Raw genomic sequence first — 12,737 nt, forward strand, 5'->3', positions numbered from 1 at the left:
AAACTTAGACTCGAGCCGAAAAATAGAATGGGTCCAATTTGAAACCCCGACCCGGCCCCATGGATCCTTAAAAATGAGTCGGATCAAATCCGGTCAGGTCACAGATCAACCCGACTCATTTACAATCTTAACCATATCCTTCCCATTCATGCATGTTGAAGGACCAACAGCCGATTGCTTTCCTGCAAAGATGTGAGGACAAACTTTCGCACAATGGTGAATGACAGCCACCATTGCGGCCACCAGATTAGGCTAATCCGGCAAGTGCTGCCAGCATTTGACAACTCGGAGAACTAGGGCCGTAACGTCGCTAATAGTTGTATAGGTTTAAGATATGGCATTAAATATGAAGACCATCTCGTTGATCAGCTGTAAAATTCGTCTGTTCGATTTTGCGTGAAACCAACTTGCAATAATGACACAAGAAAGATAGGGCAGTGAAAGAACGATCCCCCAAGTTGTTGAAGAAATTGTGCAGTCCGAGTAAAAATGCTTTTGAAACTAGCATTGTTCCTTTCAATATCTGCATACATCCGGACGATCTCGTTCCGATCGTGACCGCAGCCCTATCTTTCGGTACTTTCTCCTTTCCAGACTATCTAACAAATGAAACTTCTACACCTTTTGTTTTCCCAGAGAAACAACTCCACATTAGAGGTTCAAATAAGTCGGATCGGATCAGATCATGGGCGACCCCGATTCAATTCGATTTTTTGTTCGGATCCTAATTTTAGACCCAAACCCGACCCGATAGAATATCGTATCGGATCGGATCCGTCTCTATAATTTTTGACCCAATAAGCCATTCAGATTGGATCCATGTATAATCCGAACCTAACCAAAAATATTTAGATCCGAACAAATCCGAACCTAACCAAAAATATTCAGATCCGGATCGAATTAATCCATCTATGGCTTCAGAACTTATATTTGCACCCCTACAGATTGCAACCTGAGGGTCCAAATAATTTTAAAGATTCGGATCGGATTGCATTCAATAAATCTAGATCCAACCCAAAAAAATTGGTTAGCAGCAAATCGGATCGGGTCATGGATCAACGAGACCGATTTGCAGCCTTACTCTACACCCATCTCGTGCACGAGACATGCCCGGCACTAATTTCTAATAACTTTTGCAAAACCTTTGGGTGCTTGTGAGCACGAACCAAGCAACGTCAGGATTCGGAAGCAACGGTAATGCTTCTTGATGTCTTCTCCAGAAGTTTGGAAAACAATTCTAAGTTGTGAGATACGACATGTCCCCAATACATAACCTCACAGGAAGTAAACCCTTCTTCCAGTACCCGTAACTTATTAAAACATGCATTTATCGCTCAAACACAAGATGGATTCATATATTCAGCATCTTGGCGGATAAAAAAACCCACATCTAACAATGCAACAGAAAACTGAAAATAAGTAAACGCATCCCTCAAGTTTGATGCAAGGCACACAGAGACACATTATTTGCACCTTGGCATGTCATAAGACCTAAAACAAGCCAACACTCCCGCTGAGGCAAACCAAGACATTATTCCCACACACAAAAGGGACATGATGGTATAAACGGGGTTACCAAGATGCCAGGTACTGAACCTCAAGAAAGCTTAGGCATCCTCTCCTATCAATGCAAGAAGGAAGTCCTCATAGTCTCCAGTGGTGTCCTTTTTAATGGCACGTTCCAGAGGCACGCTGTTTCTCTTGTAGTATATCTCCTTTATCGGTTTCATATTCACCTCAGCATGAGTGGTTATGACTCGAGTAAGAGCGTACTCATCCGTCCCCACTTTGTTGATTGCAAGCCGGATGACCTTCTCAAGATATCTTTCAGGGCAAATGATGCAACGTACGATGCTCCTCAGTGCAGAGAGGAAGTCATCCTTAGGATCAGCCTTCAAGTCCTGAGAATGCAAGAAACAGTATAGGTTTAAATCAGCAATCTGAGTTCAGTTGCATATTTCATCTTTAGGTGCATTGTAGCTTTTGCCCACCTACTTTTGTTTATATTCCCACTGAAAAGGAGAAGGTTTTTCTTCCTATTTTGACTGCAATTATCAAATTAAATTTGGTGATAATCGGGCAATAATGGTATGTGTAATTTAAGGCGAAGAGTGGCATTATGTGTTGGAAACATCAGGCAAGAAAGAGGTTTCAGCATTCACAAAATCTACAAGGTTCTTATGTCGTGAGGGATGTGACCGATGTTAGGTCCATAATCTACCAAAGCTTTTGGTGTTCTATGATTCACCTCCGAATAATGAGTAGGTAGTTCGATCCTTTTGATTCTTGTCTTCCTAGTAAATGGGGATCCGGAGCAATAGGTCGAAGTCTTCATGGTACTAAGATAAATCTAATGGAATATTAATGAAGTACATAAAATGGTACTACAATTGCAATTTTAGAATTTAAAGCTGTAATATGATAGCCATATATATAAATATAACTGGACTTATGCTAGTCCGCCGGTCTGCACCTCTGTCCTCAGTGCATGAACTAGGGAGAGAGGTCCCAGAACCCTGAAGCTGGCATTCCCACCATATTTTCTCAAAGAAAGAAATATAACTGGATTCTTAAGGTGAAGAATGCATAAAGTTTAAAAAAGGAAGTGAAATATGTGTGGGTGCGCCGGTGAGAGAAGAAATTGCAGGACCTAAGAAAATTCAGAATAAATTTGAGAAATCAAGAATTAATAAAAGGCATATAGGCCCCAAATAGAGGCTTCCCATGTGTTGTTCTGTCTATGGGCAAGTCAGTTAAGACAAATCTCAGCCAGCACAAGTATTGGACCTCAGTGACATGACTTATTCTTATTTCTTACATGTTAGAGTCCATGAAAACAGAGCATAAATATAAACCATAATATAGAAAAAGATAATTTTAATATTTTAACAGTTGTAAGTACCTTGTTAATTGGATGACCAAATTCATTGTTGTAATCATTGAACGTTGCAAGTAGTTGTGCTTTGCTTCTTGTAGTTAGAATTCTAATGATTTCTTCATGGCCATAATCCTTGTCGTTTATCTTTTCATGCAGCACCTTAGCCTCTGACTTCGCCAGTGACGCATTCACTTCAAGACCCTCATAACGGTATGAGCTTACGAGTGGCACAAGAAGCTGGACATAACAAGCATTGCTCAATAATTCACCAAGTAAAATCAGAAGTAAAATTGTTCTGAAAACTTCTCAAGCTCTACCTCCTCCCGTAAAATAATAAGATCATAAGGAAAATAAAATGGCATCAAACACTAAAAAAATACTTGCCATGAATCTAAACCACAATGAAACTACTGTAGACCTCAATTTAACAAAACATGATGAGAGGCACGATGTCAGCGTCTAATGTCTTTGAAGGTCCCCGAGATTGCGAATCAGTATAATGGCACTAATATTCTCAGGGGTCCATTATATAATATAATTAACAACCATTATGTAATCTTTCCACCATGAATTAAATAAGGTACTACTTAAGTTACACTGAGCTGTTATTTTGTCAAATAATGATGTTATTTTACTATTATCATCCATTATTTCCTGTTTTAATGATCAATAATGGCATCATTAATAGATGTTGTATTATTATTCAAAAAATAGTCCTTTTATATCCGGTATATCGTAATGGCTAATAATGGTGACCCTTCGGGACACCGAATTATAGAAACCTTGATGCGTGCGGATAAGCAACCATTTATTTTATTTTTTAACTACCTTCCTTTTAATTACCCTCCTAAAAACGACCAAGAAACCAAAACCAAAGTGAAAAATCAAATCTTTTTGGTTTTTTTTTCCTTCAATTCTGAGGAGAAAGAAAACATCACGGCATAAAAACTAGAGTTCGAAATCCGGACACAATACATAATCATCTTCCAATCCATGCATAAACTGTAATGTCCGGGCCCAGAACCTACTAGGCCCAATAAGAAATTGGCCCAGTTAAGGGTTGGGCCCAAATTTCACTGTGGGCAGTGCTGTTATCATATTTAAAAAAAAAAAAAAAGAAATAAAAACGAAGGGATAAGACCGACAGGGAGGGGTGACCCTCACCCCTGCTGACAGCCGCTGCCGGCGCGCCGGAGACAAGGGGAGGCGGCGGCCAGTCCCGGAGCAGGAGGGAATGGAGAGGATGGGACCTCTTAGAGGGGGGTCTCATCCTCTAAATAATCAATTAAGCCTCTGCCGGCAACCCCAAATCACAGACCCCCCTAAACACCGAACGAGAGAAAGAGAGAGAGGGTTTGCCAACCTACTTCCGTCGCCGGAGGAGAGGCTCGTGACTTCTTCCAAAAGCTAGGTAAGCCCCCTGCCTTCTCTCCTCCTGATTTATTCAAGATAATAAAGAAAGAAACAAAGACAGAAAGGAAGGGGAAGAAACAGGGCTCACCGCGTGCGGCCGCTCCCTTGGTCTGCCAGCAGCCGACGCCCGCGCCGACGGGATCAGCCGCAGGCGCGGCCGTGGGCTCAGCCGCAGGCGCGGCTGTGGACGCCGCGAGCTCGGCGGTGGCACTGCCGACTGTGGCTCGGCCCTCCCAAACCCCCCTTCTTCCTTCACAGGGGAAAATGGAGAGAGGAAGAGAGAGGGTTTGGGAGTAAGAGAGAGAGAGAATATGGGGTGGTGCCGGAGGGGAAGGACCAAAGAAAAGAAAGAAAGAAAGAAAGAGAGAGGAGGAAGAGGCCGTAGATCCGGCCGGAGGAGAAGAAGAAGACCGGGGAAGCCGAGAGCTCGGCCGCGGGCTCGGCCGGGGATGCCGTGGGGCTTGGCCGCGGACGCCGCCGGTCGTGGCCCGTCCCCCTCCGCTCGCCATCCTCCCCTCCGCTCGCCGTCCTGCCTTCGTCGGAGAGGAGAGGAGGAGATCGGGATGAAAGAAGAAGGGAGGAAGGAAGCTTCGGGAAGGAGAAGAAAAGAAAAAGGAGAAGAGAAGAAAAGGAAAGAAAAAGGAAAAGAAAAAGAAAAAGAAAAAGAAAGAAAGAAAGAAAAAATATAAAAAGAGGGGGTTTAGCCAAATTTGACTAACCTAAGCCCAATTAGACTGGGCAAGTCTAAATCCGAGCTCAATCAGATTGTGCTAAGTCTGGACGAGCCCAAACTGCAAATTGGGTCAAATCCGAACCAAATTAGGCCCAAATTGATTTGGGTCCGAACCCAGTTGAGTGGAGTTAATCCCAGCAGGCCCAATTAATACTAAATTAGGCCCAGTAAATTGACAGAGGACCCAATTGGCTAGAAAAGGTTGGACCCAATTATAAACGAGGCCCAATCCTTCAATTGAAAACCCAATCAACCCATGTGGGCCCAATCTGGTGTTAAATCGAACTCCAAAGGCTTCAAATTGGACTTTGGTTAGATCCTTGGATGGGATCCAAGCAAGTAAATTCATAATATGATGAACTAAGAGATTTTATAATAAATAAATAGGGAATAATGTAATCCCTATTATGTTGTTTTAGGTGATTAAGGATTTATCACCTGGACTTGAGCAATTTGGAAAGCGAATTGAAGTAAGTAATCTGTCTTAATCCTATCGTAGATCTTGTAATACGTTTTATAAGATGAACCAGTGTTTTTTATACAATTTGAATTGTATGCATGATTAGTGAAGAATGTAAGTAACCTGTTCTAATCCTATTATGGATCATGTCATGTTATTAATGTTTTCCTAAGCATTTATTTTAAGTACATATGTTTCATGCATGATATGTTACAATGCATAAGTAACTTGCATGATCCCAGAAGCTATGGCTATGTATGCAACCTGATGATATTGATATTTTAATCATGCATGTAAGTTTATAAAGTCTTAGCTAGCCCCAGAGGCACTATAATGGGCTCAAAGATGCTACTGAGAATGACTGAGCCGCCAGTGGCTGAATAGTAACTGAGCTGCCCCGCCAGTGGCTGAATAGTAACTGAGCTGCCCCGCCAGTGGCTGAATAGTAACTGAGCCTGCCCCGCCAGTGGCTGAATTGGAATTGGGCCTGCCCCGCCAGTGGCTGAATAGTAACTGAGCTGCCCCGCCAGTGGCTGAATAGTAACTGAGCTGGCCCCGCCAGTGGTCGAGTCTGACTTCGCAGTAGCATCCGAGAGAATGGACCACGGCATGCCGGGGCACGGTTTCATATGCATATTTTATGAAAATTTTGTGATTTGCACTACTGCTTTGTTTAAATTGCATACTTATTATGCCAGGATGATTATTAGATAAACATGCATGTCAGCTTCTCAAAATCCTGATTTACATGTTTAGTCTACTGGTTGATCCGGTAGGATTATGCAGGATTACTTACTGAGCCGTGTAGCTCATATCCGTTTATTTACTTTTTTCTTTCAGATCCTCACCACTGATAGCTGCCAGAGACACGTTAATTTGGTACTAGCGCTTCTTTCTTTTGGGGTAAAGCAAGTATATACTTTTGTGTATATAAACTACGTAGAAGCTCTGTATTTGGGTACTGACCAGCATGTTGTACTAGATGAATACACATGAAAAGATTTGGTTGGTTTGACTACCCTATTTCCCAGGTATGAGGCTGCGTGCTATTGTGGGCGGTAGTCGGCAATAGCACGGCCGTGTCACGGATCCGGATCCGGGGCGTGACATTTAGTGGTATCAGAGCAATAGGTTAACCATGAGTAAAAATTTTAAGCTTTAATAAGGAAATGGGTAGTTAAGTCTCATTTAGTGAGATTCCGCATAACCGGAAAGGAAAGAAAAGATTTTATTAGTCGTATCATCAGTCAATCACGAAAATTTCTTGACATAAATATTTTGATAGACGACAATGAGCAACAAAAAAGAAAGAAGTTAAGGCTAATACAAAATCATTCTCGGGGCATGATTGTGACAGGTATGATATCAGAGTTTAAGATTTAAGACTACTAAGGATTTTGGTGTTTTGAATCAGAATGCTAACGAGCCATGCCAAAATAAGAAAAAGCTAGTTTGGAGATTTCTCGATGGAGTAATTTGTATTTTGGATTATGATTAAAGTATATTTTGACTGATATTAAGTGGAGTACCAGCCATGGAATATTAAAGTACAGTGTGTATCAGTATATAGGTGATTTTGGAAGTTTAACTTGATACCGGATACTGTGGATAATACTTCTAGTTTGAAGTTAATTATTTTGATGGCAAGATAGGGTTCATTCATAAGTTGTTTAAGGCTTGGACAAGGAAAGCTTTTATATTCTTCGAGGTTAAAATCTGTATGACAATTATGCATGAAACTATTGTATAGAAAGAAAATATATCTGAGAATGACATTTAAGAGTTTCTCCTTTGTTTACTTGGAATGTGACATATTAGATCTTTTCAAATTACAATGCAAGATTGGTATTTTGATTGGAAGTCATTTAGTAAATTCTGGGATAATTTCCAATCTTGAAGAATATTTTTGGCTCATTTTATATGAATGAAGTTGCTGAAAATGTAAAAATTTATTTAAAGCATTGTTATTTATTTAAGGGGATCTTATGTTGGGATACCCTTTCTTTACTCGTTCATGAAAAGGTAAAAGGAAGTTCTAGCTAAGTAACATACGATCTAGATGGAGGAAAGATTTGAAGTGCAAATACACATGAAGGATTAAATAGTTCTGTTGGTAGGCAAATAGTATGTTGATCAAAAGTTAATTGTGAATTCAAAGGAATTTGATCAGAATGCGCAGCGAAAACATAGTGATCTGAATTATTTATCTAAGTTGGCCAGAAGTATTATTCTTTTGATTCGAAAAGTTTTGATCTGTTTTCTTGTAATGTAAGATTTTTTTTGGATAAATAAAAGGAGAATGTTCTGATTTCTGGATAGCACTGTGCTATCCTAGATTCTCCAGTTTTATGTCATGCTAAGAAACTTCTTAGCATCTTTTGACATGAATTAATAGATCATCGATTTTGATCTCAGATCTGGAATATGCTGATATAAACCTCCGTCCTCCTAAACTTGAAGCTTGAGTTTCTTTAATTAATATCAACCCTCCATCTGATTGAAAGAAATTGAGGTTGTCAGTAGACTACGAGGAATTTCTATCCAGAGTGGATTAGAGTCGTTTATGATCTAATCTTGTGATAGATCGGTTAATCAAGAGAAGTTGATATTTTGACAAAGAAACTTGATCTTCTTATTCAGAATTAAGATGTTGATTCTCTGAATAATCTGGAGACAGCTATATAATTTCACCAGTGAGTTTTTTCTACTGTGGCAATTCCTGGAAGATTTTGAGCATCTTAAATTTAGTATTAACGGATGGATGGTGCCTTGGTTGGGCTTAGACCTGAAATGTTCCCTACTCCTAGCCATGACATCTTCGATCTACCTATCTAAAAGGGGTTTGAAGTTTTGCTAGGATAAAAGTTGATCATAAAATTGTAGGCAGGGTTAAGAGAAGAAAGAGGATTATAGATTATGAAAAGTATTTGATGCTAATGCTCTCACCTATTTCTATTAACCCGATTACGACCGTTGTGTGGACTTAATCGAAAGCAATTAATTTCTCGGGCCAAGGATTATAGCATCTAAGGTGGGAAGATTAGTCTTCTTTTGGAAGAGATCAAAAGAACTCCTATATCATAAATAGAAAGGATCAAGTTTTGAGGTGCCATGAATTTGCCAAAATCTTATCAGCAAGCATTTTAAGAGAGACTAAATGAGATCTCGAGGATGACTCAATGGTTGACTACTTTTAAAAAAACCAGAACCTAAGGTATGTTTAATTTCGAGGACGAAATTTATTTTAAGGGGGGTAGGATGTAATGTCCGGGCCCAGAACCTACTAGGCCCAATAAGAAATGGGCCCAGTTAAGGGTTGGGCCCAAATTTCACTGTGGGCAGTGCTGTTATCATATTTAAAAAAAAAAAAAAGAAATAAAAACGAAGGGATAAGACCGACAGGGAGGGGTGACCCTCACCCCTGCTGACAGCCGCTGCCGGCGCGCCGGAGACAAGGGGAGGCGGCGGCCAGTCCCGGAGCAGGAGGGAATGGAGAGGATGGGACCTCTTAGAGGGGGGTCTCATCCTCTAAATAATCAATTAAGCCTCTGCCGGCAACCCCAAATCACAGACCCCCCTAAACACCGAACGAGAGAAAGAGAGAGAGGGTTTGCCAACCTACTTCCGTCGCCGGAGGAGAGGCTCGTGACTTCTTCCAAAAGCTAGGTAAGCCCCCTGCCTTCTCTCCTCCTGATTTATTCAAGATAATAAAGAAAGAAACAAAGACAGAAAGGAAGGGGAAGAAACAGGGCTCACCGCGTGCGGCCGCTCCCTTGGTCTGCCAGCAGCCGACGCCCGCGCCGACGGGATCAGCCGCAGGCGCGGCCGTGGGCTCAGCCGCAGGCGCGGCTGTGGACGCCGCGAGCTCGGCGGTGGCACTGCCGACTGTGGCTCGGCCCTCCCAAACCCCCCTTCTTCCTTCACAGGGGAAAATGGAGAGAGGAAGAGAGAGGGTTTGGGAGTAAGAGAGAGAGAGAATATGGGGTGGTGCCGGAGGGGAAGGACCAAAGAAAAGAAAGAAAGAAAGAAAGAGAGAGGAGGAAGAGGCCGTAGATCCGGCCGGAGGAGAAGAAGAAGACCGGGGAAGCCGAGAGCTCGGCCGCGGGCTCGGCCGGGGATGCCGTGGGGCTTGGCCGCGGACGCCGCCGGTCGTGGCCCGTCCCCCTCCGCTCGCCATCCTCCCCTCCGCTCGCCGTCCTGCCTTCGTCGGAGAGGAGAGGAGGAGATCGGGATGAAAGAAGAAGGGAGGAAGGAAGCTTCGGGAAGGAGAAGAAAAGAAAAAGGAGAAGAGAAGAAAAGGAAAGAAAAAGGAAAAGAAAAAGAAAAAGAAAAAGAAAGAAAGAAAGAAAAAATATAAAAAGAGGGGGTTTAGCCAAATTTGACTAACCTAAGCCCAATTAGACTGGGCAAGTCTAAATCCGAGCTCAATCAGATTGTGCTAAGTCTGGACGAGCCCAAACTGCAAATTGGGTCAAATCCGAACCAAATTAGGCCCAAATTGATTTGGGTCCGAACCCAGTTGAGTGGAGTTAATCCCAGCAGGCCCAATTAATACTAAATTAGGCCCAGTAAATTGACAGAGGACCCAATTGGCTAGAAAAGGTTGGACCCAATTATAAACGAGGCCCAATCCTTCAATTGAAAACCCAATCAACCCATGTGGGCCCAATCTGGTGTTAAATCGAACTCCAAAGGCTTCAAATTGGACTTTGGTTAGATCCTTGGATGGGATCCAAGCAAGTAAATTCATAATATGATGAACTAAGAGATTTTATAATAAATAAATAGGGAATAATGTAATCCCTATTATGTTGTTTTAGGTGATTAAGGATTTATCACCTGGACTTGAGCAATTTGGAAAGCGAATTGAAGTAAGTAATCTGTCTTAATCCTATCGTAGATCTTGTAATACGTTTTATAAGATGAACCAGTGTTTTTTATACAATTTGAATTGTATGCATGATTAGTGAAGAATGTAAGTAACCTGTTCTAATCCTATTATGGATCATGTCATGTTATTAATGTTTTCCTAAGCATTTATTTTAAGTACATATGTTTCATGCATGATATGTTACAATGCATAAGTAACTTGCATGATCCCAGAAGCTATGGCTATGTATGCAACCTGATGATATTGATATTTTAATCATGCATGTAAGTTTATAAAGTCTTAGCTAGCCCCAGAGGCACTATAATGGGCTCAAAGATGCTACTGAGAATGACTGAGCCGCCAGTGGCTGAATAGTAACTGAGCTGCCCCGCCAGTGGCTGAATAGTAACTGAGCTGCCCCGCCAGTGGCTGAATAGTAACTGAGCCTGCCCCGCCAGTGGCTGAATTGGAATTGGGCCTGCCCCGCCAGTGGCTGAATAGTAACTGAGCTGCCCCGCCAGTGGCTGAATAGTAACTGAGCTGGCCCCGCCAGTGGTCGAGTCTGACTTCGCAGTAGCATCCGAGAGAATGGACCACGGCATGCCGGGGCACGGTTTCATATGCATATTTTATGAAAATTTTGTGATTTGCACTACTGCTTTGTTTAAATTGCATACTTATTATGCCAGGATGATTATTAGATAAACATGCATGTCAGCTTCTCAAAATCCTGATTTACATGTTTAGTCTACTGGTTGATCCGGTAGGATTATGCAGGATTACTTACTGAGCCGTGTAGCTCATATCCGTTTATTTACTTTTTTCTTTCAGATCCTCACCACTGATAGCTGCCAGAGACACGTTAATTTGGTACTAGCGCTTCTTTCTTTTGGGGTAAAGCAAGTATATACTTTTGTGTATATAAACTACGTAGAAGCTCTGTATTTGGGTACTGACCAGCATGTTGTACTAGATGAATACACATGAAAAGATTTGGTTGGTTTGACTACCCTATTTCCCAGGTATGAGGCTGCGTGCTATTGTGGGCGGTAGTCGGCAATAGCACGGCCGTGTCACGGATCCGGATCCGGGGCGTGACATAAACAACCTCGATATTCTCATTTTATCTTTCCTACCCCAACACAAACAGAACCTAAATGGGATTGAAAATCAAAACTTCAACGCAACTAAACCCAAAAAAAGGAGAAAAAAAAAATCCTCAGATCAATCAGATCAAAGACAGGACCAGTGACCAGCCCGGCGAGTTACCTTCCGGAAATCCCCACTAGTGTGGGCCGCGACGTCCTCCTCAAGCGATCTCTTGAAGCGGGCATGGTACGCCCTCCGGACCGCGAACAGCTCGTCAGCAGTCCTCGTCGCGGCGATCTCAATCAACGCACGGTTCCCGGGGGACCACTTCTTCAAGGCCTCGTTGGCCAGCACAGCGTCCCTCTCCGGGGGGTCCAGCATCCACAGCAGCACGGCTTTCTGTTCCCAGATCAAGCAACAGATCAAAGAAGAGAAGGGAAAAAGAAGACATCTTTGAGAGAAGAAACAAGAAAGAGAGAAGACCTCGAAGTCCCGGGTAAGCTCCCTTTCGAGGGCCTTAAGGATATCCTCGCCGTAGGCCTGGGCGTAGGCGTCGCGGATCTGGCGTCGCTGGGCAGCGGAGCGGTGGGCCACGATGGAGATGATCAGCCCCTCGTTCGTGCCCCATCCTGCCAAGAAGAGATCCAAAAAAAATCGATCAAAACCCTAACCGTAGATGCGATCTTGAGATCGGAAACGGAGAAGACGCATAGGAGGAGGAGGGGGGGAGGAGGCACCTTCGAAGGCCTTGCGGAGCTGCTCGCTGTCGTCGTAGGGGGACGGAACGGAAACGGGAATCGAGAGTGTCGACATCCTTTCTCACGGAAACGTGACGGAGAGAACTCAGAGGAAGCCGGAGACGACAGCGGTGGAGGGAGGGAAAGGAAAGAGGGTTTTAAAGGTCGGCACCGCCCAGCCTTCGGAAACGTGCGCATGGATAAATATATGCGGGAACGTCGGAAGCCGTCCATCGGACGTTGAAAGACACGTGGTGGTCAGCATGTGTGCCTAATGGCTATCGACGGTGGATATTGCTTCGCATATGTGATTATTACGCGGACGCAGACATTTGGGTTCATGCGGGGCTCGAGGGAGCACACCGTGCACGCGGAGGGCCCGAGGGGATCATTATTGGAATCGAGAGTTCAGTCACCTAAAAGGACACCCAAGCCCACACTCACAAGATAACATGTGGTGCTGTGTTCTGGGCCCCGGCGGTAGCCTGTAGGTGTGGAGTCGGTGCCGTTGTAGGGTAGCTAGCAGGACTAACTTTTTCTACCTTTTCATTTCTTTT

General features: G+C 43.2%; 1 protein-coding gene across 1 annotated transcript; it reads right to left on the reverse strand.

The window, feature by feature from the left end:
• Window positions 1-1,326: 1,326 nt before the first annotated feature.
• Window positions 1,327-12,358, reverse strand: LOC103711257 (annexin Gh1). The gene is made up of 5 exons (XM_089930727.1): window positions 12,181-12,358; window positions 11,927-12,072; window positions 11,624-11,842; window positions 2,903-3,115; window positions 1,327-1,901 (listed from the first exon to the last, which is right to left on the reverse strand). Exons 1-5 carry the CDS (start codon window positions 12,254-12,256, stop codon window positions 1,608-1,610), a joined length of 948 nt encoding a protein of 315 aa, XP_089786853.1. The 5' UTR covers window positions 12,257-12,358; the 3' UTR covers window positions 1,327-1,607.
• Between the last annotated feature and the right edge of the window lie 379 nt (window positions 12,359-12,737).

This window comes from Phoenix dactylifera, chromosome 5 (genome assembly GCF_051530095.1).
Source record: "Phoenix dactylifera cultivar Ajwa chromosome 5, Ajwa_hap1_PhDact_Kaust_v1.1, whole genome shotgun sequence".
NCBI classification, from domain to species: Eukaryota; Viridiplantae; Streptophyta; class Magnoliopsida; order Arecales; family Arecaceae; genus Phoenix; species Phoenix dactylifera.